The sequence below is a fragment of the Periplaneta americana genome, chromosome 14, assembly GCF_040183065.1.
Source record: "Periplaneta americana isolate PAMFEO1 chromosome 14, P.americana_PAMFEO1_priV1, whole genome shotgun sequence".
Lineage (NCBI taxonomy): Eukaryota > Metazoa > Arthropoda > Insecta > Blattodea > Blattidae > Periplaneta > Periplaneta americana.
Genome location: NC_091130.1, coordinates 159,241,506 through 159,266,779, shown reverse-complemented (window position 1 = coordinate 159,266,779; position 25,274 = coordinate 159,241,506). Strand labels below are relative to the sequence as shown.

General features: G+C 36.7%; 1 protein-coding gene across 2 annotated transcripts in view; it reads left to right on the top strand.

The window, feature by feature from the left end:
• The first annotated feature begins 213 nt into the window (after positions 1-213).
• LOC138713931 (ubiquitin-protein ligase E3C) overlaps positions 214-25,274 on the top strand; it is a 37,809-nt gene continuing 12,748 nt past the window's right edge. Inside the window, exons 1-9 of one of the 2 annotated variants that reach the window (XM_069846472.1) lie at positions 214-246; positions 6,627-6,842; positions 11,576-11,806; positions 13,609-13,817; positions 14,329-14,534; positions 18,760-18,947; positions 20,270-20,427; positions 22,699-22,946; positions 23,988-24,196. In XM_069846472.1, coding sequence (XP_069702573.1) covers positions 229-246; positions 6,627-6,842; positions 11,576-11,806; positions 13,609-13,817; positions 14,329-14,534; positions 18,760-18,947; positions 20,270-20,427; positions 22,699-22,946; positions 23,988-24,196 — 1,683 coding nt within the window. In that variant the 5' untranslated portion in view covers positions 214-228. Of the gene's footprint in view, positions 247-953; positions 1,387-6,626; positions 6,843-11,575; positions 11,807-13,608; positions 13,818-14,328; positions 14,535-18,759; positions 18,948-20,269; positions 20,428-22,698; positions 22,947-23,987; positions 24,197-25,274 lie in introns of those variants that run through there. The other variant, XM_069846471.1, reaches the window with a different exon arrangement.

The window sequence follows — 25,274 nt, the reverse complement described above, 5'->3', positions numbered from 1 at the left end:
AAGCTATAATGGGGGGAGGAGATAAATTATGTCTCCCGTAATTTCGTCATATCGGGATTCTATGGTTTTGCTTTGCCTCCCCCCCCCCCCCCCAGACTGTTCTCTCTCCGCCTATGAGTGTGGATCATCAAGGATCGCTTGTGGTCTCTGTACTACTATGTTATTAAACATCAGTTTGCCAACTCATTGTCGATAAAAATAACGTTCATAATAATCAGCATTGTGAATATGCGGAATCCGAATCACGTAAGTGAGTAGCCTAGCTACGAGTGGATACACACGCACAGTTAGCATTGTTGGCCGACTCGTTTGTAGTCGCAGCATTAGTAACAAAAGTACGAAAACTTTAAATTAGCATAAAATGGGATAAATGTTGTTCCTGGCAGGGACAAATTAATATCATTTCAGCAGACAACACTAAATTCTGCAAGGGGGGGGGGGACCCGTCAAATCGCATCCTGAGGTGAAGCATAGATCAGATCATCGAAATCATTTAAAGAAAATTGTTATATAATAACATTATTTTACTTAATTATTCAAGGAACATATGAGTAATGAGAAAGGGACCGCCGGTCTTTTACAAGGTATGTGACAAGCTTTGGATTAGTTGAGAGGATATCTAAGTGACGTGAGACGAGGAGTAGACCGTATTTAAATGATTTAAGTTCTTCGGCCTCTTGTCACTTAAATATCACCTCAACTAACCCACTAACCTTGTAAAAGACTGACGGGTCCTTGCTAGTTACCAACATATGTACTGTAGATATATATTTAGTATATTTCTTGAGAAATAAATAAATGTTTTCATTCTTCTTTTCGGAAATAGCGATTTTTGCATATTTCCCCATGCAAAAATATTACTTTGTCAACTCTTGACAGCCACAGTAAAATTGCTTAGCCACTATGATTCATAGCAAGTTCAGCCCAGTTCTTCGTAATTCGTATATTCGCGAGAATGAGATAGTGTGAGCTAATGCAATCATTACTTGCTATTTAATTTCGTATGTCAGCTGTTTCAATGGCTTCAAGAATCATATAAGTTGGCATGAGTTGTAATAGATTGCAAATTATATCGTTACAAATGTATTAATGTTTCTAGTATTGTCGTGTGTGATATTTTATAAGATTCAGACTAAATAAGAAGGATATGTTAGTATCAAATGTATCATGATAGTTTGATTTGACGTACGAAACTGTTTGGTGGTTATGGTTGTTCACGTTTTCACAGACTTGTAGCCGAAAGTGAAAATACGAGAATATTTAACAATGTACAGTTTTGAAGGCGAATTTCGTCGGAAACCACAGCAAAATCTATCTGGCGCAAGTAAGAAGCATGAAAGAACTGAATTGCTCCAAAGAGCACAAAATGAACGACTTAAAAGAGAGGTTTGTCAATCCCTTTATGATTAGTACAGAATATAAGTTAGCTGTAATTACTACAAGGAAAATTAATATAAACTGTTGAATGAAAAATACATGAATGACTAAAGAGTATTTTTGCTTTGCACTTTTAATCTGTCAGTGTGTTCTATCCTACATTTTTCAAGAACAATACATCTTAAGAAAACATTAGCAGTGTAAATGTTTAAACTTGTGAATTCAGAGACCGCATTGATGGCTAATGTATGTCATGTCATATGTTAGATCACGTAGATCTACCTAACCTAAATATGTTATAAGGTAATCACGTACAATAACAGTTGTGCGAGAATGTTTTGATATGATGCATCCCTTCGATATAGGCTATGATGCAGGCAGCTAATCTGGTACTTTATGCCAGTACCATAATTAATTTTTAAATACTTTGCATTAATATTTTTAATATTATTATTATAAAAATTATAACATTGCCACTTGACAACTTAACTTCGGTATCTCCCCACACTACACAATTTCTCGGCCTCATATCACTTAAATAATCCCCTCAACTAACTTACTAACCTTTTCACATACCTCGGCTTAATGTCACTTAGCTATCCCCTTATTTAACCCATCTAACCTATAAAGAAACTTAAATCAGAATTTATGAGGTGAATGACTTTCCAACAGGGGAGGGGGAAAATCCCCCTCATCCCCCCCCCCCGTTAATTCGCACCTGAGGTCCAACTTAGTAGGGTCTACTCCTACTTGCATGAGAAATTCTAACAAGAAAATTTACTAGTTTTTTAGTCTAAGACGATACTGTTCATGTTCTATACAAGACACAACTTAACCTACTACAATGTCAGCCTTTTCTTGTCATTGTTATGTAGTATTTGAATTGGCTATTTTTTTTCTCTTGTATGGAGGAGGAACCTGAAGGCTTGCATGCAGCCTGAGGGTTATTGTACTTACCACTCCTATTCTGTGAATGATTGGGTAGCCGTACATCCGCTCTCTTGTATAAGTGCAGCTATTTATGAAGTAGGGTAGTTTTCTCCTAAGTAAGGAAGTAAAACTGGCGAAAAACTGATATCAAAAATGTTGTTTTCACTGATATAAAACGTCTCAAATGTCTGCAGTACGGTATGTCAATATGTATGTGTAGCCTATACAGATATTAGAATTATATTTATAGACAAGTATGGAGACACTTGTGGGCGTGGCAAAAAATATTTTAAGTTTTACATTCGACCATGATTGTAACTGTAATTACAGAGGCCCGGAAGTTAATACACTATCAGAAGAAGAAATATGCACCAGAAGTGAATGAATATGCACCAACAAAATAATTTCATATAGGGCATTTTACGTTCTCTAGTTAGCTGAATTAAATTTTATTCATTGCAGAGGAAAAAACATAGGCCTAGTTTGTAGGCTATATTATTTATATAAGTTACAAGACTTTTTAAAAGTTAGCTCAATGTAACAATTCCGGTATTGAACTCTATCTCAAGAAGTTGTTGGACAGCACTCAAAACAAAGTACATCTTCTGGTGTCAAATCTTCCCCATTGTTTTCCAAAGAGTGTTCCTGTGATGTATCTCAGAGTTCTGTATCCAGGATTTTTCCCCAGCACCTTGTTTAATATATGTTCAGTTGTTCTTGGTATAGGTCCCTTTGTTGTTTGCAGTTTCTTCTGCACTTTTTCCATTAATTCTAGCGAGTCACGTAACTGCATATCTCTGGCCTCCAGTTGAGTGATCTTGGACGTTAGCATTCCGAAATTCGATGAAATGTAGCTCAAATATTCTTTCACTGAAAAGTGGCAATTAATCAACACCGTGTGTGATAGCGGAAAAATTCCTTCAATAATATGTAACGACCTTCAGCCACGTCCTCCAGTTTGTAGGACTGGTTTTGGTGGAAGAGGGATTTCAGAAGCAATTGGTTTGTAGAGATGGCATCTCCACAGGGACTTGAGGAAACCTTCTTCATGTTTGAAATGAATCTGTCAGTTACTGGACACTAACTTATGTAAAAACTTTATGAATATCCTGCGCCAGGTATGTGATATGTACCATTTTCAGGTAGGTATACAGTACCTGATGCTACTTTCATAGTATATGGCGCACCATCATAATGAAAAGCAAAATTCTGTGATGTTGGATGCTAGTAGAGAACAACCTGCAAGCATTTTCAAAACATTAAGTAACTGTAGAGTGGTTGTTTTTTCTACCTCTTTTACATTAACAAGAAATATCTGTCCTATTTTATCACATTTGCTATGTAAACACAACACAAATCTGGTGTTCGTCCATTGAAATCGAAATGTTTTTGTCCTTCATTGTATTTTTAATTTTTGTAATTAATTATATAATTTACTGGCATAGGTTTTTCGCAACATGCAATTCATCTGGAATTTCTTTGCCACAATACTTAAAAAACGTTTCTTAGACTAGGGTTAGTCAATTGCCAGTTAGAAATACTTGCTACAGTGAAAGCTTCACATAAATTTCTAGAAAATTCGCGAATTTTTTTTTTTTTTTAATACCGTAAAGTGGGGTGACTTTGAACGCTGAGGTGATTTTGAACAGTAACTTAGCGCCTTTCTAAATTAAATGCTGTACCCAATTGCGAAAAAACTGTTTAATTTGTCAATAAATTAGTTCAGTTTTTTCGCAATTGGGTACAGCATTTAATTTAGAAAGGCGCTAAATTACTGTTCAAAGTCAGCTCAGCGTTCAAAGTCACCCCACTTTACGGTATATAGATGTTCACTCAAACAACCCGGAGCGTAGATTGGAATTCTGATTATTTTTGTACATTTTTTTGTGCTTGCTGTTTGTAGCTTTTGACTAACCAAAAACCATTTAGAACTCACAGGTCTCACAATATTCACAAAAAGCACAGAATAATCCTTTGAGAAATTTCACTCCCAAACTCTTTAAGAAATCCTCTTAACTTAGCTACTTCTACCAGTAGGGTGACTCATAGATTTGGCTTTTCAGACAATGATACACAAAAAAATTGCTGGCTGTCAGACCTCAGGGCTAATTGTCACAAGCTTCAAGACTATCTATCACAGACCTCATCCTGTCACTTAGCTAGCCTCTTATCACACTCTCTGAAAGCTTAACTTACCATTGTCACATGTAAAGTGGTGTTTATCGGTATTCAAGTTTGGTCCTTGTTGTATTTCAGGGGTGTAATTTCAGTTTTGTTTGAGATGGGCGCAAGATTTTTTATGTAAGACCTTGTAAGGATATCACATGGCAAACTGCCTCACTATTTTCTCTGAAATTTTCCATACCGTAAACTAGGGTAAACTTGACCTAAAAAATGTTTAAATGTTTTAAACCATTTGACACTGTTTCTTTGAAACATGAAATTCGTTTCCTGGCTGTATAGATAAATTGTAAAAATTAGTCTGTATAGGATTTCCAGCTTCATTTCTCCAAGTTCTATTGCAGGCAGGGCTTAAATATTCCTTTTTGCACGGGTGACATCATGTAGCAAAATTTTAATTTCAGCAATGAATGCAGAAACACTACCTGTAAAATGCACTCCTGAGTGTAATTCAGTATGTTTTATTGCACCTGTGCGTGTCTTTCTAAGGGTTCACAGTAGCAGTTCAGACATACTGTTTGCAAAATCTTTAAACAAGTCGTTGGTTATTAAGAAAACCTGATGATGGCACTCCTAACTGAACACACATCCTGACATAAGTCATAATACCGCAAGACATGGGTTTGCTACAGTAACCTCCAAATAATAGTAAAAGAATATTCAATTCTCGTCTAGGACTATGGCTAGTCTTAATACACTGAAAATATTAATTTGAACGTGTGTGTATGTATATATGTATGTATTCAATGCCTACCCTCTTTACTTTATGTGATTCGGGTTCCTCATATTGTGGGTAAGTTACACACCAAATTGCTGGTGAATTCCTAACAGGATAAGGCATGCCGGATGATATGCCATTGCCACAAACAATTTCCCGACTTAGCCCCAACAAATCTTGTCTTTTATTTCTTAAGCAGTTATAAAAGTAAAATATTTTAATATTAAGGTTTAGTTCTCACAGGAATTAAATCACTCGTGGTACCATCACTACACAAGAAAAATTACATAATTTAATATTATAACACAATACAAACTTAATTCTAAGTATCATGCTAAACTACAATTCATTTAATTGTACATTGTAAGTGAAGCACAGTGTAAAGGATGAATTACCCTAGATAATTACAGACTTAATGCTAGATAACATGTCGACTTGGCTGCAAAGCCTGTCCGGGAGCATTCAGCACTGCCCATCCAGACTCTACTTCTTTTCTGCAAGGAGAGAAAATTAATTCAATTACTAAAACTTTATATTATAAACGCTGTTATTCCCGGCGTGACTTCTCCTCTTTGCTTACGTCTTAGGAAGTGAAGGCTCTATAAAGTCTAGGTAGGTAGTATCGTTCGCCATTTTTGTTCTTTCGTTGCTGAGCTCCCAGATGAGGAATCAATTTGCCACACCATTAAACATTACCATATCGTAGCTCCTGTGATAATAAATCAAATGCACTGTAATTCAGCAAATAATTGAGCGGCAAATAACATCCTCATGTGCTTTCTGTGAACGCCAACGAAAGAGCCAAAATGGCGGGCGATTATATTAAGTATTTATCGAGCCTTAGGAAATGCATAACGTCATCATCAGCGAATGACAAGATGCACACATTTAAATGTAGCCGACCTGCAACGTAATTGGCTGCCGGAAATAAGAGTGACGAAACTATAGATATTCATTTGTGCAAAATGGCATATGTGTCAATAGAATGTGCTTTATATATATTTTTTTATTTTTCCATGTTAATCTCTTGGATATTTTGTGGAAGTTTTTTTGTATAAATTGCTGCCTCTATGTGATATATTGTAAGCCTGTGTTAATTCAAGTGTATGTTTTGGGATGTTCTGGTGTGTACTCTTGATGCTAGTGTGCAAATGTGTAGGAAGGAAAACATAATTGTGATGGATCAAGAGACAAATACTGATTTTCAGTTCCTTTACCTTTTGAACCTCTAGCCGAATTAAGAAAAATAGCCTGAAATATAAGTACTTGCTATTCTTAAGTACAATTCCCTATTAACTTGCTGAAAGAGTCAGCCTTAGAAACGGTGGTAATTGACAATGCACTGTAGGCTATTTATCAAGTGGTGGTATGCTTGTTCTCTAGTGAGCAGTTGTAATGGCCTGTCTAATTATGATTTCAGGAACTGAGGAGGCGGTACAACAGCACAATCCTTATCCAAGCATTTGTGCGGGGCTACTTGACAAGACAGCATCATAAGAAATTACAGCGAGCGGCATTTGATGAGACTGTGCAGCAGAGCAACTCTTCTGGCCAGACCCCGGACGAGCACACCTTGGCTGTGCTCATCCAGAGACTGCTGTTCTTCTACACTGAGGAGAAAGATGCTGTCAGACTTGTGAGTCTAACTGAAATTTGATTAATATTTTCTGCAAGTAAATGTTGAAGATCTGTGTGTTGATAGTTGGATTGTATGCAGAATGTCTCTGATTTAATATAGCAACATTTTTAAGACTTCGATCGAGTCTCTTTGTTTTATAAGAATTAGTATTTTTTAGTAATAGCAATATGCACGAGATTTTCTATAATTACTTTCTCTGTTGCATTTACCCTTCTAGATACCTAAAGTACCATATTTAAGGAAAACAAACTCGTAAAATAACGCGAAATTTGTATCGTTGTGCAAAATACGTCAATAACCACGAAACATACTCCCCCTATTGCAAAAATTACGAAATATGCATCAACTTTTTATGTGCTGTTGTTAAAAAACATGTTTGTGACTTTTGTTTCAGTTAATTTGTCACTATTGTATTGTATTGTATTGTATTGTATTTATTAACATTCCATGGTATTCATACATTACTTACAGCTAGAATATGGAACAAGTCAAAAAACTTAATACTATTATAAAATCTAGTCACAGTCTAGATGAAGTATACAGACGAGGTTTACAATATAGTCTACTAGTACAACACAAAGTTTTAGTATCAATTTCATGAAGCGTTATTGAATGTCTTGAATTCAACTACAGAATAGAAGGCGTGAGAAATTAATTTGGCCTTAATAATTTTATGTTTTGAGTTTCATTTTTTATATCGATAGGGAGGCTATTAAACATTTTTACTGCCATATAACGCACTCCTTTTTGATAGCACAGTAGACTTGCTGATGGAGTATGAAAGTCATTTTTTTGACGTGTATTTATGCTATGAACTGTTGAATTAGTTACAAAGTTTTCACGATTACATGCGAGGAAGGTTATTAATGAAAAGATATACTGACAAGCCATGGGCATTATTTGTAGTTTTTTTTAAATAGTCCTACACAATTCCCTAGATTTGGCACCTACTATTATTCTAATTACTCTTTTTTGTAATAGAAATATACTGTTGCTATCTGTGGAATTTCCCCAGAATATTATTCTAAAATCATTACCGAATGGAAGTATGCAAAGTATATTGTTTTTAAGGTATTGATATTTACTTTCTTTTGCATAGATCTAATAGCAAAACATGCTGAATTTAGTTTGGGGGTAATTTCTTTAATATGATTTTTCCAATTTAACACATTATCGATTTTTAAGCCAAGAAATTTGGTTGTTGTTGTTTCTAATAGGGATCTATTGTTAATTATTGCGCTAGAAATTTGCGACATTGAATTTGGACAGGATTTAAATTGAATTATGTTAGTTTTGTTACAATTTAATACCAATTTATTGACTGAGAACCAGTCACTTGGTAATGCCAATATTTCTGTATTTTCTCTATGGATACTGCATACAGTCACTTTTACTATCTCTATGGCTGTCAAAAAAATATACATTCAGCATGCTTCAATCTTTGCTGCAGTATGTTATGCTCCATAGACTTGTTTTGACGTGAAGACGTTTTGTGAAAACTAGTAGAGGACCAAGTGAATTTGGTGTGCATTGTTTGCCAGTTGTGTGGTTCCATCCATCTAATGTTGACAGTGACAGGGGCTTTTCTACGTACAAAGACATACTCACTGGGTGTCGCACAAATCTTCTTGCGAATTATGTAGAAGCCATGCTTAGTCTATATTTTGGTGATGGTGATTTGTGATATGTGTAGGTCTAAAAAAATATATACGTATATTAAACATAATATAGGCTAATACATTTATTGTTTATTTCACGAAATACCCACCGAAATAGTGGCAGGTTTAACATTGAAATCATCAACTTTATTTCGTCAAAAATTATGGTACCTGATAGTGTGTTTTTTTATTTATTTTTTTTTCCAACAACCACAACCTTATTTCTAAGCATTGTAAAGCATTAATTTTTTTGAGTTAGTTTTATCTTAGGGCCTAATTGATATTTATTACCATTTTGTGCTCTTTGTACATTAGTAACTATATGGAAGAAAAGATCATCAAGATTTTGAGTTGGTCTGTTTCTACTCTTTCTCTTATCATAGATCTCCACAATCTTTATCACCGTGATGTGTAGCCAAGGCTTGAGAATGGAGTAATGGCGGTCTGCCTTTATGAGAGACTGGGATGCTTTACCTGCAGACTTGCTAAAGGCTTTACCAATAACCAAAAATGTATTTAAAATAGGCTTAAGGACTTTACTAATAGACGGTAGTACATTATACACACTACTTAAAGGCTGTAATTGATATCTTGTTATTTGGCGTGTTCTATCAGTGAGGAAGTGTGCTGTGTCAGTGAAGTGTGTAGTGTCAGTGAAGTCTATTGTGTAAATGAAGTGTGTTGGTGTCAGTGAAATGGATGTGCAAAGTATTCGAACAGTGAAATGGTTTTGAAGTGTTAGTGAAATCAGGTAGAATCAGTGCAGTGAGTGAGTTGACAGCGAAATAAGTGTAGTGCCGAAAGGTACTTGTGCAGGTATGAACCTGTCACACTCGTGGGTCTTAGTTCGAACTTAGGATTAAGATACAAATTAGATTTACTTTAAATGTTATTTTAAGTGATCATGCTTCATTTAATTTAGGATGCTCCTTATTATTATTATTATTATTATTATTATTATTATTATTATTATTATTATTATTATTATTATTACCGATATTACTATTATTATTTATCATTATTATTAATTATTGTTTTTTTATTAGTTGTGTTTATTATTAATTGTCATTATTGAGTGTAATTAGTTACCACTGCCACTGGGTATATACCCATTTGCATTGTGAATAAATACATACATACATACATACACATACATTAGCCATCCATGAACAAAGACATCTTTAATATGCACTAAATCTACTGTAGGCCTAATGGCTTTCATTTACTCTTCTAGTGGAAGCTGCGAATGATATTTCTCCTGTTTATCTACCCATTGCTGTAGGCTGGATTTGTGTCCAGAAGCAAGCATCCGAGGTCGATGTTTTCATACTGTGGTTAAGTTCCAGTGTTCTAGCATTGCACAGAGTGAGTCAGCCAGGACTAGACTGTGGTATGCATAGTTAGGAGCAGTTGTATACTGCAGTGTGTCCATTATGAAATATAGCCTTGAACAATGAGTGTTTATTTACGACAATTTTATAAAATACGAATCTTGGAGAACAGTTGTAACAATCTTCCGTCAGTCATTCCCTGATTCGCCAGGGCCTTCTAAAGCAATGATTTACAATTTAGTGATTTACAATTTAGTATCATATGGGAACTTAAAATTTTAATATCTAATTTCAGTATTGTAGATTAAGATAGCGTGAAGTTCTGTTTATTGCAGAAGTTTGAAATCAGTGCAAAACTTACACAATAACTTAGCGTTTTCTCAATCATAATTCCGTTTCTATCTCTTAATGCACATTTAGATTATACAGATCCCGACCAGCCTCATGGTCTAGTGGTCAGAGCTTCTGGCTATAGTTCATGAGGTCCCGGGTTCGATTCCCGGTTAGAGCACAGGAATTTTTCCTTAGATTTAGATTTAAGACCTCTCTTGGCACCACATTATCATAATCATCCTATCACATCATCGGGGTAATGTAACTCCGCCTTCCAGGCGCCCCAACATCAGAAGCGGGTTACAACTAAGCCATGGCCAGGAGAGAAGACCAGAAATGTCGAAAAGACAACCTGGTGGCATTGGATAAAAAAAAAAAAAATTAGTGAAGAAATTTCGTACAACTGGATCAGTACTGGATAAGAAACGAACATGTGTGAAGCATGTTCTCTCTGAGGAGATGTTAGATGAAACTGGCCACCAACTAGAGAGAAGTCCTACGACATCATCCCCCTGTGTAGCTCAGCAGGTAGGGGTGTCACAGTCTTCAGTGTTAAGAGGTACAAAACAATTAAAATTAAAACCTTACAAAATTCGTGTAGTTCAGAGGTTAACGGAACCTGATTATCAGAGCATACTTAGGTTTTGCATGTCTTTTCAACAGTCAATGTATGATGGACTATTTGTCCCCACCTTAATTTTTTATAGTGATGAAGAGTGGTTCCACCTTAGTGGTTATGTGAACACTCAAAACAGTCGTTGCTGGGACAGTGGAAATCCACACAGTTTTCACGAACAATTGCTACATGACATAAAAATAGAGTATGGTATACATGAGTGAACAAAGGCTAATTGGCCCTATTTTCTTTGAGGAAACAGTCAAGCACAAAGATATACACAGTTCATACTCCGTGCATTTTTTTAATGAGCTGAATGAGGACAAGAAGCTGTACAGTTATTTCAAGTTTGCGCGAATAACCCACATTCACTGGAGGAACTCAAAATATTCAGCACGAAATTCGAGACATTTTGGAGAACGAACTGCAGCAATTTGCTGGACATGTCTTCAGCCTGCCAGACATCACAAGGACGTCATTTCGAACATGAATTGTGAATTCGGCAAGTACATCATTATGCAATACTAACTGCAAAAGATCGTAATGAATCATCTGCATATGATAGCATCATTACGTATGAATCAGTGCGGTTAGGAATCTAGCCCTGGCTAGTTCACTCTGTACAAAATCAGTGACTTAGATGTACGATTTACTGAAAACTGATACTGGAATTCATAAAAAAAATAGTTGAGCGAAATCTGCTTCATAAATAATGGTATGACTTTATTTTGTAGAATGTCATCAAGTGTATGCAGGACATGTAAGCTAAGCTAACCCGTGCTTCTGTGGAAGGTCTGGATTTCCCAGCTACTGCTGAGGCAGTACGAGCACATCATGGTAGCAGCGGAGCGCCCGGGGGACGCCTGGACCTGGCGCCTGTGCCGCCTGCTGCACATGAACGTGGCCCACTTGGCTGCCGCCACTCAGCAGCTGAACAGCAGAGAGTCCCTGGCCGTGCCCCTTCGAACCGTCGAGGTGTTCACGTCTTGGGAAACATGTCAGCGCATTCTAGGTGATGCCAAGGTAAACACTACAAGCGCAGGGTTGCCATACGTCTGCTCCAAGAAAGAATGTTTAATTTCTTGCAAATTTCCTGAATTTTTTTAATATTGCTCAGAACTTTTACAAAAAAATTGAACACACTTATCAGAGGGTAAAGAAGAGCTGCAGCTGTCATTTTGCTCTTGGAGGTAAATTGGCTTAACAGTGAACACCACCCCTTTCCATTCCAAGCTGGAACCTTTGCTACAGTCTCTCAGATTTGAACTGTGCCTATACTTATCAGATTGAGACATTGGCAGCACTGACTCAGCTATTAATTTTGATGAGTGACAGCAGATGTGAGGGGTGAACTACCCAATTCCAAAATATCTGCTGTGTTTACAAACAATCACACCCTTCTTTCTTCACTAAGTGAGCAGCGGAAGTACAGCAAAAAAAAAAAAAAAACTTCAGCTACCAAAAATGGCGATCGCTGTTAAGTAAAGCTGAAGTGGTGTCATCCAGCAAGGCATTCATTGTTTCTGCTCTCTTAGCGCCGTCCCGGGTGAATTAATAGAACATCTTTATCCAGGAGGTAGTCATGAAATGCAACACAGGTCATGTCTATAACATTAAAATTGATTTCACAGAGGTCACTTTAAGCTGTTCCTTTCATCAGTCCATTGGTTATACATAAGAAAAAATTCTTTCTGCTCTGGTGTTATGCCTAGGAAAACAGAAACAAAACTGAGGCAGTTTCAGTAACAAATAAGTGGTTATGTTGCATCTCGATTTCCCCTGTCTGTTTCTGGTGGGCTTTCTGTAAAGGCTAATGGCTGGGGTATTAGGCTCTTTCCTGAACTGTACGGAATTGGGAGTATTCGTCACATTATACAACTGTTTAAAATAATTGAAAGAAAAGGGCCCACTGAAGTAAGTAATTGTCAACATGACTTCTCCCGTTTCGCCAACCCTATGACATAATCACCTGGTGAAACAGTATGACTATACACAAAACATTAATGTAAATAATTTGTAATTGTACAAAAAAAAATCCAGTTTAATGTAATTTTGTTGTCCTCAAATATTGTCATCAATTATTAGTACCTATGTACAATGGGAGTATGAAAAGACATTCGTAGATTTATTGTGGCAAAATGTCCTGAACTTCTGTGTTACTGGTATGGAAAAACATGTTGGAAATTACACGGCTTGAAGAGTAGATTTTAAAACACCCATAGTAGGTTAAATGGTGGCCAGGTAGCTCAGTTGGTAGAGCAGCTGGCTACGGACTGAAAGGTCCGGGGTTCGATCCCACGTGGTGACAGGATTTTTTCTCATTGCCAAATTTTCAGAACGGCCCCAAGTTTCACTCAGCCTCCTATAAAATTGAGTACCGGGTCTTTCCCTGGGGTAAAAGGCGGTCGGAGCGTGGTGCTGACCACACCACCTCATTCTAGTGCCGAGGTCATGGAAAGCATGGGGCTCTACCTCCATGCCCCCCAAGTGCCTTCATGGCATATTACGGGGATACCTTTACCTTTTTTTTATAGTAAGTTAAATGCAGCCATTTCTTCAGACAAACAGCTTATAAAGATTAAATCAGTAGATTAATTACAACTTGTGCAAGATGTAGTGATCACAGGCAGATCTCTGCCTGGTGCTTACTGTACAAGGCACTGCAGGTTCAAACCTGACTGAGGGCAACAATATCCTTAGTGTGGCTCCAGGAGGACAGCAAACCTGAGAGTCCTGTATCCTAGATTCACAGCTTGTACTGATTCAGTTTGGAATGTCACTCAGTTTTGCATATCGTTACTTGCAAGTTGTTGTTATTTTCACAGGCAAGTACATATCTGACGCATTTGTTCACATACTTGGTGAACAAAGGATACTTCGAACACGTGCGCTGTCTTGTGGATAACAAGGTGCCGCCGCTTCTGGAGGCTTCTGCCCACCCACCAACTCCGCTGGCTGCCTGCCTCTTTGATATGATCACTCGCCCTCTTCAGTTGGTCATCTCTTCACCAGTGAATAGCTCATCTGAATTCAGGTGTGTATTTGACTCGTTACTGAAACTTGGAATTTCTTCATATTATTAAAATTTGACAAGTCTGTTTATATAGTATGTACAGAGTTATACCAACCAGCAAAATCACTTTTTAAAGATATTGAGATGTTTAGTTGAATTTAATGATAAAATCGTAGCATCAATGGTAGAGACCGTATTAATGTTATTCAGGATAGGGACCGATGGTGGGCTTATGTGAGGGTGGAAATGAACCTCCGGGTTCCTTAAAAGCCATAAGTTGTTGTTTTCTAATGCCAGGCGTTTGACAATAAAGTCATTTGACCTCTTGCACTCCAATATTTTTCAAACATATTGTCATGGTCAGCCACTGAAGCACAGATTTTTGAGGTGTCCCGAATCCATTTCTTGATTTGAATTGCACAATAAGTAAGTGCTGAAGGAAGGATTAGAAAACAGATATGAGAAGCGAAAATAATGTTGTTAACTCGACACACTCAGTGAGTCACTCTACCCACTGTATTGTTTGTTGCAGTGGGCTGATTCTGCGTGGTCTGTGTCAACACATACTGGCTCCACCACTGACTGAACCAGTCAAACTGTTCATCATCCCCGCGTTGGCTGAACTGCCCTACTTCCCCTTCAGACAGCTGCTGGAGACACTGAAGATGAACGCCCACACTGTGCCTGCTTCAACATGGCTGCTCTTCGCAGTGCTTTCCCTCGAGCGGAAACATTTCGGTAAGAATTATTCTCTCTCTTGTTCGTAATCATGCCCTTGATAGCCAGGCGCACATTAATGCATAGTTCAGCAGTTGGAGCATGTAGTTGGGAAAATATTCACTATATCGATATTACATTTTGCATTTCATCATGAATTAATTATCATAATATAATCTAAAAAAATTTCGTTTAAGTGAAGAATATTTATATTGAAATGGAAGGATTTTTCTCACACTTTCCTCTTTCAGTCTCAAATGTTCTTAAATCTTGAAACTGTGTCTGGACACTGTATCATGTTTCTCCAGTCTACCTGAACATTAAAAAATTTGCACATTGAAACATAAATCCCTGGAATGTATCTTTTTCGCCCTGTTATGCACTGTCGGTCTTACTAATAAACTGTGTATAGTTTTTATACGAGACTTATGCAGAGTTGAGACAGAAAACGTTACTAATAAACCATGCATAAGCTATGGACGTATAAACAGCCTGTAACTATACAATGGGAATTGCTTTGCAGTAGTTATATATACAAAACCCCTTGTTTAAGCGTTGTATATAGCGAAAAAAATGCCCACCCCTCTAACAGCTGTTCGTATCGACTGTCATTTTATGATGATGGTTGCTTAGTAATCACAGAAGAACAAACCAAAGAGCACATAATACGAGGGGGATCCAGGAAATAACGACCGTTCGCGCATACCCGCCGCGCAGCTGACTCCCCTTCCTTGTTTGAAGGTCAACTGGCTTCCTTAACATGTGTTCTCATAATGTTGTGAGTACTGGTTGCAACAAGTCGCCATTGTGCATTTTGTGTTACTTCAAAATGAACGACGTGATTGATAATCCCGCCGACTGTGAGGTGAGGAGTGTGATTCGATTTTTGAATGCCCGACATTTGAAACCTGCAGAAATTTACCGGCAATTGAAAGAAGTGTATGGTGATACTGTAATGAATGAAAGAAATGTGAGAAAATGGTGTGAAATGTTCAACAATGGGCGAACAAATGTCCACGATGAAACTCGACCCGGACGCCCATCACTCATCACAGAAGACCTGAAGACTAAAGTGAACGACAGAATCTTGCAAGACAGGCGCACATCACTCGACGAATTGCATATTGCCTTTCCTGACATTTCTCGTTCTTTGCTTGGTGAAATTGTGTCGCAACATCTTGGCTACCACAAAATCTGTGCACGATGGGTACCACGGCAACTGAGTGACCAACATAAAACTCAGAGAATGGCCTCAGCATTGACATTCTTGATGCGATATCACACAGATGGAGACGCCTTTCTTGATCAAATTGTGACTGGTGATGAGACCTGGGTGTCTCACAACACCCCAGAGACCAAGCGCCAATCACGTCAGTGGCATCATCCCTCATCACCCAAGAAACCGAGAAAATTCAAACAGACTCTCTCAACACAAAAAGTCATGGCTACTGTCTTTTGGGATCGCAAAGGTGTTCTTTTGCTGGATTTCATGCCAAAAGGCACTACGATCAATGCAAATCGTTATTGTGAGACTTTACGAAAACTACGGCGAGCCATCCAAAACGAGAGGCGAGGAATGCTTTCGAGAGGAGTTGTGCTTCTTCACGACAACACCCGCCCGCACACTGCTGCTTCAATTCGAGAATTGCTGGATCAATTCGGTTGGGAAATCTTTGATCATCTGCCCTATAGTCCAGACCTTGCTCCTAGCGATTTTCACCTTTTCACTAACCTGAAAGACTTTCTGGGTGGTACGCGTTTTGGAAGTGATGAAGAGTTGAAGAAGACAGTGAACACCTGGCTTAATGAACTGGCGGCAGAGGAGTATAACACGGGAATTCTAAAGCTAGTGAACAGATACGACAAATGTTTAAATGTAGGTGGTGATTATATAGAGAAGTAAAGGAAGCTTCAGTTATGTAACAGACTTTGTTTTTTCAAATAAATATATATTTTTTAATTATTACAACAAAACGGTCGTTATTTCCTGGATCCCCCTCGTAATTAGAATAATATTGCTGTAGCTTGTACTCTTTGACCAAAATATAGTGTGGCAATCGATCAGAGCCAGTTGTACTATCGATACTTAACACGGCACACTAGAGCGCTCTACCGGATGCAATAGAGAACCTCAGATATCCTATTACCTTTTGTAATGAAGTAATGACGAAACTATGACGTAGCTGTGTAACATACTGTTATACATGACGTATGTAGTGATTATTAGTAAGGAATTTACACACGACTTATAAACGAGCTACTCATTGTATAAGTATAAGACAGTTAAACGTCTGTATATAGGGTTTTTATTAGTAAGACCATGTAACTATAGTGGTGTGACTCATTTTCACTACTGAAACTTGAAAAAGATTTACCCAAAACTACGAAATCCCAGTACACCTCACCCCCCACTCCCACTGAAGTACATGGTAAGTGTTACTGACCTGCAAAAGCACTTGGTAGAAGTGATGGCCTGTTAAGTACTTCCAATAGTAGACAATGCATTGCGTGTTTTCATTCCCATTTTTCACCTGCTGAGAAAGAACAGACTTTTTTCTCCATGCCAAAAAAGTAAATTATACGTGATTATTACGAAAATTCGCTGTAAAAATATTGGTATATTTACTGTCACTTATTACATACATATTCACAAAGAAAACCATTTTCTCTTCTATCTTTGACTTCACTATATGCATCGTTAATGCGAAAATCTGTGCTATATGTATTTTATGTTGACTTCACTTCCAAGTGGCTAAGATGTCTCAGATCAGAATGGCAGACGGAAACATACAAACACTTTGAGATGTATGAACAACCTAAATCCTCCAGTAAAAAATAAATATATTATCTTGCTTATAATCTACTTCCATTCTACACATTTATGTAAGTTCGTAATCCACCACCTTCTTAAAGAAGTTCTTATTTCAATTTGTCTTTGTTACGTCCAGACAGCTTATTAAACAATACCTTAAACAAGTTCTTAATTTAATACAATTAAAACACAGTAGAAAAGTTCAATTGAGATCACCGTTTCTGTCTAAGGCAAATAAGGTGAATAGCTGTTTCTTATGTCTGTGCACTTCAGTCATTTGTAAAAACATTCATATGCAGATGCTTTTGAAACTGAGATTGACGTCTACCAACATCCAGTTTATCATGGGACATTGAATATATTGGGTTAATGTAAAAGTTCTTAGCGTTTTCATAGAAAATCAGGAAATGAAATGAGTTCCATATCTGTTTATGTTATGTATATAATATTGATCTTAGATTATGTGAACTTGGTTTAGCGCTGATCTAAGATCACAGGGATAAAGAAGTTGGCTTGCAGTACTGCATGTTCTCCTTGGTAACACACACAGCTGATGGGGAACACAGATTTAAAAATGAAGCTGGAAATTGTTCTCAAACATAAATGAATTGTAGAGAATAATAAAAAAAAAAAAGCTTCTGTTACCACCAAAGAAAAAGGAAGAGAAATTTGCAAACAGATTGCTGCAGACTGTAATTCGACGATTGTGTTGCAAGGATTGGAAAAGTCTGAAACTGTGTTATGAAAATAGAAACAATCGTGAAATGTGGAAATAATATAATCTATAACCCAACATATTTTAACAGTACTGTAAATTATAGCATTATATGCATAATTAAACGTATAAATGAAGTTTTACTATACTATTTTGTTTCTTCAGAACTGCAGTTCTGAAGAAGGCCCATAACAGGCCGAAACATGTTAGCCAGGTACGATGAATTTAACACGAGAAAGACATATAATACATATTCCGAAGTGATTTAGTGTTAAGTGTTGTGTAATCAAGATGTACTGTTTTGTTATCTTGTTGAGCAGGGGTCCTTGTAGAAAGAGTGGAACAGTCATCTGTAGCTTAACTTTACCTATTTCTGAGCAATGTTACATTCACTGTGCTGTCCACACCTGTGGAGTAACGGTCAGCACGTCTGGCCGCGAAACCAGGTGGCCCGGGTTCGAATCCCGGTCGGGGCAAGTTACCTGGTTGAGGTTTTTTCCGGGGTTTTCCCTCAACCCAATACGAGCAAATGCTGGGTAACTTTCGGTGCTGGACCCCGGATTCATTTCACCGGCATTATCACCTTCATTTCATTCAGATGCTAAATAACTTAGATGTTGATACAGCGTCGTAAAATAACCCAATAAAATAAAAAAATTCACTGTGCCTCTTGCTATGAAGAATTATAAAACAGATTTGCAGTAGCCTGTATGTTGCAGTTCCAGGACAGAATGTGGGCGGAGATGGCCTGCTGTTAATCTACCTCCAAATCCTGGCGTCTCTGACTGTGAACATCAGCAAAGTGTACAATGGGGCAAATGGAGCTGCATTGCATAGCAGTCACGATTCTGATATTGATTCTAATAGCGAGATGGACCATGAAGAAAGCAATGTCGAAGAACTGCAGGTAATATTGCACATGACAAGTTGTGACTAATACATAAGATCGTCTCCTCAGCTCTTGTTGTGGACAGTATGTTAGTGAGCCAGTACATTATTCTGGTTACGAGAATACTTCACAAGGAATTCGCTATATGGCTGCAGATAATTAGAGGAGAAGTGGGTACAGTAAGACAGGGAGAACAGTGAGACATATTTTATTAGATGGTAAATTTTGATGTTGAGATGTTGGTAACAGTGAAATTGTATGTTGCATGAGTGAAGTAACAGTATTTTCATACTCGATTTGATTCTAGTTATAAAGGTGAGTGATGAAAAAATAATTCGTAATTTTTCACTCTAGAAGTAAAATTTTGGCTTGTGTTTAATGAAGGTTATATTGGATATACAAATGAGATATAAATATGAATGTTTTGTTACCTAATACTATGGTATTTGAGATTATGTTTGGCAAAGTTTCGTCTTTCTTGTTTTAATTTTGAAGTGATCCGTCATTTTTAAATTAACTATGCGTAAAGGGAACAGTGAGACATGCCATTGAAGGGTACACTGAGACGTCTCACTGTTCCCATGTACCAATGATTTGCAAAAACAAACTGTAATTATATTACATTTACCGGTAACTAACATTAAAAATGAACATACTAGTAACCAATTTAGGAATGTAGCTTAAAATAATGGATACATTACGTTTTAATGGTTTCATAAATAAACAATTATTTACAAAATTTAAGAAAATGTTAAAAAATAATAAAGAATTACATTAAATTCTTATAATTATAAGATTTGTTGTCACCAAAAATTCATTTAATTTTTTCGCAAAAGTTTGAAATGTCATGGAAAATTCACTTTTCCAAATGTTCCAGATGTTCCAATGGTTTCGAAGTGACACATCAAAATGATTCTAAATAAGCCTACAGAACATGGCAAGATAAAGAGACATGAAGCTTTCCTTTCTTTTGAAATAAATGTAAATCATTTCAATGTCCGTTAATAGACACCGTGGTGTCTCACTGTACCCTCCTGAATGGGAACAGTGAGACATTTGCATTTTTTTGACAAACACGTATTGTATATTATGTCCTTTATCTATTAACATTTTTGTTTATGTATTATTATACTCCATGTTTTAATGTCTATTTCTATTGCACTTGATTTTAAAAATACTTGAATTATCACTTGCATACATATGTCTTAACATTTTGTGTCTCACTGTACTCACTACTCCCCTACTTTTTCAATCTTGTCAAAGTTTGTAATTTTAAGCTCTGTCGCTATATTTGATTGTCCAGAACGAATTGTGTTCCTAATACTCATACTTGTTTTCAGATACTGGAGCAGTGTGTGGAGATGTTAAATGAGTCGTCCCGGGTTCAGATCCTTCTGTTAGCAGTTGATCAGTCAGAAGACCCACAGGTTCTTCAGGCTCTGTGCCAAGTATGTCACAATCTCCTAGTAGCACACAAGTTTGCCATTCACAAATATAAGTAAGTAGCTTCCTAAGTGATAGCAACAGTGTAATCTAATCTAATTGTGTTTAAAAAGAAGCAACAGAAACTTGGAAAGCTAAGTACTGGTTATAGTACACCTCAAGTATTTGAAACTTCCACTAGTTCTACTGCCTCAATTTGAATTCGCACGTTTACTGTCTTTACTTTTCTTCCAATGACCATGCTCTTCGACTTGTTTGCATTTATCTTCATCCCATACTGCTCACAGCTGTCGTTAAGGGTCGTATTCATAGACTAGACTTTGCACCAAAGTTGACTTTGGAAAGTACAAAGTCACCATTTTCCTATTCACAGTCGACACTTTGAGGAAAGTAAACTTCAATCGTGACTTTACTTCGAAGTCGCTGATAATCTAGACTTTGACTTTCGTTCGTGGACATAAGGAAAATGACTGATATTTAGGAAATTGTTGAATTTTCCTAGAATATTGAAGAAATCCAGGAAATTATTAAAGCTGCTCATGTTCCTTAGCATATTGTTACAGATTATAAATGCAAATCAAGGCACAGATTTGATAGACAGTATTAGATATCTTCGTCATGTTTCAACTTTCATTGATGAATAATCAAAGAGGATTATCTGTTCCACCAATAAATAATACAACTTATTTCATCGCGAGTTTATGCTGTAGGTAAAGATTAATAGCTTAATATTGATTCTTACTATTTAATTCTACAGAGGATAGGTTATACAGCTGGAAATGCAGTTAATTTATAATCCTTGAGGTCGTCATAATAATGTTTCCTGCATATTGATTTCAGATAATTTTTAAGTAGTTTCTGCAGACATGTAGGGAATAACTCTGCCAACTGCCAGCAGGATAATATGTCTCTTTCATAGTCTGTCATTGGTGGCATCTTATTTTCTATATCTTCACAACAAAATTATTTTACAATGAAATAATTTCAGGGCTTAATGTGAAACTAAAGTATCTACAATCGATGTTTTATTCACAACAAAATTCTTAACAGGCAATACTATTTCAGATAAACTATACCATCATGTTTTGTAATTATGAATTGTGTTATATACAACACTGTTCTAACTGAGTTAGGGATTTTTTATTATCGATTGGTGTAAAGACCTAAACATATCAATTTTTGTACTTAGGTTAGTTTCACAATAACCCCTCGGATAATAGTATTCTTATGTAAAACTGCAAGAACTATTAACAATCCTTAACATGTACCGATGTTCAATTGTTTCATTGATTTGTGACTCAAAAGATGGCTTTGATTGTGGCAGTGCCTACTCTATTTCAGCTATCTATTAATTTAATTCGTTTAGAAGGCAGTGATTTTGATTGCCAACATTTGAACAAGATCGTCAAATTTCGACTTACCAAAGTGAAAGTCTCAGAAGTATTGTCTATGAATAGGACTTTTAACAAAGTTAAACTTTACTACGAAAGTCGACTTTGGGAAGTCTTCATTCAAAGTCTCGTTTATGAATACGGCCCTTAGCTCCAGTAGCATGTCCCTTAGTAACGTCTCCTCTTTTGCTAACAACGCCATATCATCAACAAATCTTATGCACTTTATTCTTCTTCCTCCCACTACCACCCGAAGTTGTCCAAGATGTTGTTGAACAGGATAGGTGATAAAGGACATTCTTCTCGTATTCCTCTCCCTATTCCACTTCCGTCTGATATTTCTTTTCCTATCTTGACATGGCTCATTCTTTCATTTGTTTCATATAATATATGCAATGCAAAATAAAATGTTTCTTTTTTACTTTTGAAAATTTAAGTGAGTGCTATGTACAGTGGTATGTGAAACGTAACTGTTTTCATGAATTTTTTTATTTATTTATTTTTTTGTATAGTTGCACTGTTATTTGCACTTTCAGTAATGCTTATCCAGTTTTTGTTTCTATAAAATCTTCTGTGAAATGTAATCTCTATATTCCATTTCATATAGCAACAACGTCTAAGACCTTACATTTAATTCAGCCTATTGTTAATTTCTCGTCAACAGAGAACACTGTCAGATTTATGTCATTAAATAAATAATGCAATCTCCATTCCTGTGTGAAGTTGTCCTTGATACGGACATCAGATATGTCAGCTCTGCCACAATTTTTATGTTACTTAGTAAACTGTTAATTACGAACTAGATAGTGTCATGTTTGCATTACTTTATGTTTTGTTAATACGAAATATGTTCTTTTCCATGAATGAGCAAAATGACATATGTTGTGTATTTATTAAAAAAAAAATTGATTGCGATCTTGTAATATTGTGCTTAGGTTGCTTTACATGTTGGCATTCAAACCCACGTTCCTGCGCCATCTGTGGACGGCCATCTTGTCTGTCTGTCAGACCTCGTTGTTTGGAAGTGCCACACCGTTGCTGCACGTGATCTCAAGAGGGATTCCAATGTCTCCGGAAGACAGTGATCGGATTGTCCCACTGCTCGCAGTCTTCTGCTCCCTGTTCAGTCTGCTCATAGCCACTCTCCACGATTCAGAGTTCTATGCCGACGATAATCATGCAGGTATTTACATTATGTTTGTTTGTCTGTTTAGATCTGTGTGTAAATAGTAACTTCGTGTAGAATGATCTGTTAAGACTTTAACAGAAAGTAAAGAATGTGTTGTAGATATTAATAGGCCAAGATATTACACAAGAAGTGGACTTACTGTTTACTTAAAATGTGTCCTTTAGTTACTTTGTGTCACATGTTCATAATTCTTTTTACAGCTTTTAAATGTTGCTACTAATTCAAAGTGTAATGAGTATGTGAATATTCCGTAAGAGATCTTGAACAATAGTGGCCGCAGTGGCTGCAGCGGTCTTGATATTGTGGAGCAGCTGGTCACAGAGTTGTATGTCTTGCTGATTAAAATAATTATTCACACAAGTGAAAGAATGTGACGTGTAGATATGATAAACAGTAAAATGTCGTTACAATGAATGCCAGTATAACGAAATATTCAATATTACGAAATAATTTTCTGTCCCCTCCTTTTTTCCCGTATAATTTAATATTAAAATATTTCAATTCTTTTAAAGAATTTTGTTTTTACAAAAAAAATCAGTATAACTAAATATACATTTTGTTTCCTTGCCGGAAAAATCTACTTTTTCAAAGAAAAATTATCTTAAATATAGGGTACAGTTTCTAACTGGGGACATATTTTATATTACAATAATATTGCAATTGCATGTTGGGCATTAAATACCAAACTAATGTATGTTTACTTTTATGCAGGGGAAAGGAACTGGTCATCCTACACCATTTCTCGTGGCCTAGTTGCCTCATAAGTGGTGCCATGTTGATATCACTTGAGGTCAGACCTGTCTTCGGACAGTTGACTAAACAAAACTTTTATGCAGAAGTCTCTGAATTTTGTGTTAGTTTTTTTTATGCAGTTGTTCCCTTGATCTCCCCATTTAGTTTCCTTCTACCAATCAGAGCTCACTAATCTCGCAACATGGTGCCTCCAATCAGAGCTCACTAATCTCACAACTTGGCACCTCTCATCATACAAAGTGCTTCATAAAACTTCAATTTTGCATTTGGATTCTTTGACAGGTGCAGTTTTGACGACAATGCCATTTCCTCTGTCGGCATTGGTGCCTCTGAGCTTGACTTTGAAGGAAGTTTGTCTAGGGTTGGTAGAACTGGCCTTCCCTGATTCTCGCCCCAGTGTACGAGATGACTATCGCACAGCCGTGCATGGACGGGACCGACCGTCCAGCGTCAGCAGTCAGGAGACACAGATGTGGGCGCATCTGTTCAAGGTATTGCGGTTTCTTTCAATTTATTGAACGTTTACCAAATGTTCCTGAATGTGCTTAAATACCAGTAGATAGCAATAATTGCTCACCTCAGTTGGAGTCGATAAAGAACAGAATGTCAACTTGTGTTGCAAGCTATTGTTCTCGCCGCACTCACACTACTCTGCTGTCTGAGCTGGGGTCGAGTACAATAGTTGAAACCCATTGTTCATTTATCTCTTCACAACTGCCATGTTGGAAAACGAGGTTTGGATTGAACTTTTTCCATTACTGATGACGTACAGAATTCACAATATCTACCTTCGTCTGCAGGCAAAAAGAGGAGGAAATTCATTTTATTTGTTGTCTCGAAACGTTGAGTACTTCTTTGTTTTGTATTGTATTGTATTTATTAACATTCCATGGTATTCATATATTGCTTACAGCTAGAATATGGAACAAGTCAAAAACTTAATACTATTATAAAGTCTTAATTTATAGTCACAGTCTAGATGAAATATATACAGAAGAGATTTACAATATAGTCTGCTAGTACAACACAGAGTTTTAGTATCAATTTCATGAAGTGTTATTGAATGTCATGAATTCACCTACAGAATAGAAGGCGTGAGAAATTAGGTACTTCTTTACTTTGACCCTAAATAATCTTATGTTTTGAGTTTCATTTTTATATCGATAGGGAGGCTATTAAAAATTTTACTGCCATATAACGCACTCCTTTTTGATAGCACGATAGACTTGCCGATGGAGTATGAAAGTCATTTTTTTGACGTGTATTTATGCTATGAACTGTTGAATTGATTACAAAGTTTTCACGATTACATAAGGGGAAGATTATTAATGAAAAAATATACTGACAAGCCATGGGCATTATGTTTCGTCAGCAATAGAAGTTCACACCAGACTCATCTTGTTTGCTTTCCCACTTAATGCCTGTTTGGAAGTAAAAGTTTACGTTCATAATTTTTGCATTCCTGTAAGCTATGAGCATGAGGCCAATGTGTGGGTGGAATCAGGGCCTGGAGCTCAATTTTCTTTATGAGACCTCTTTTAATAACTAGGCCTATCGTATTTCATTTAA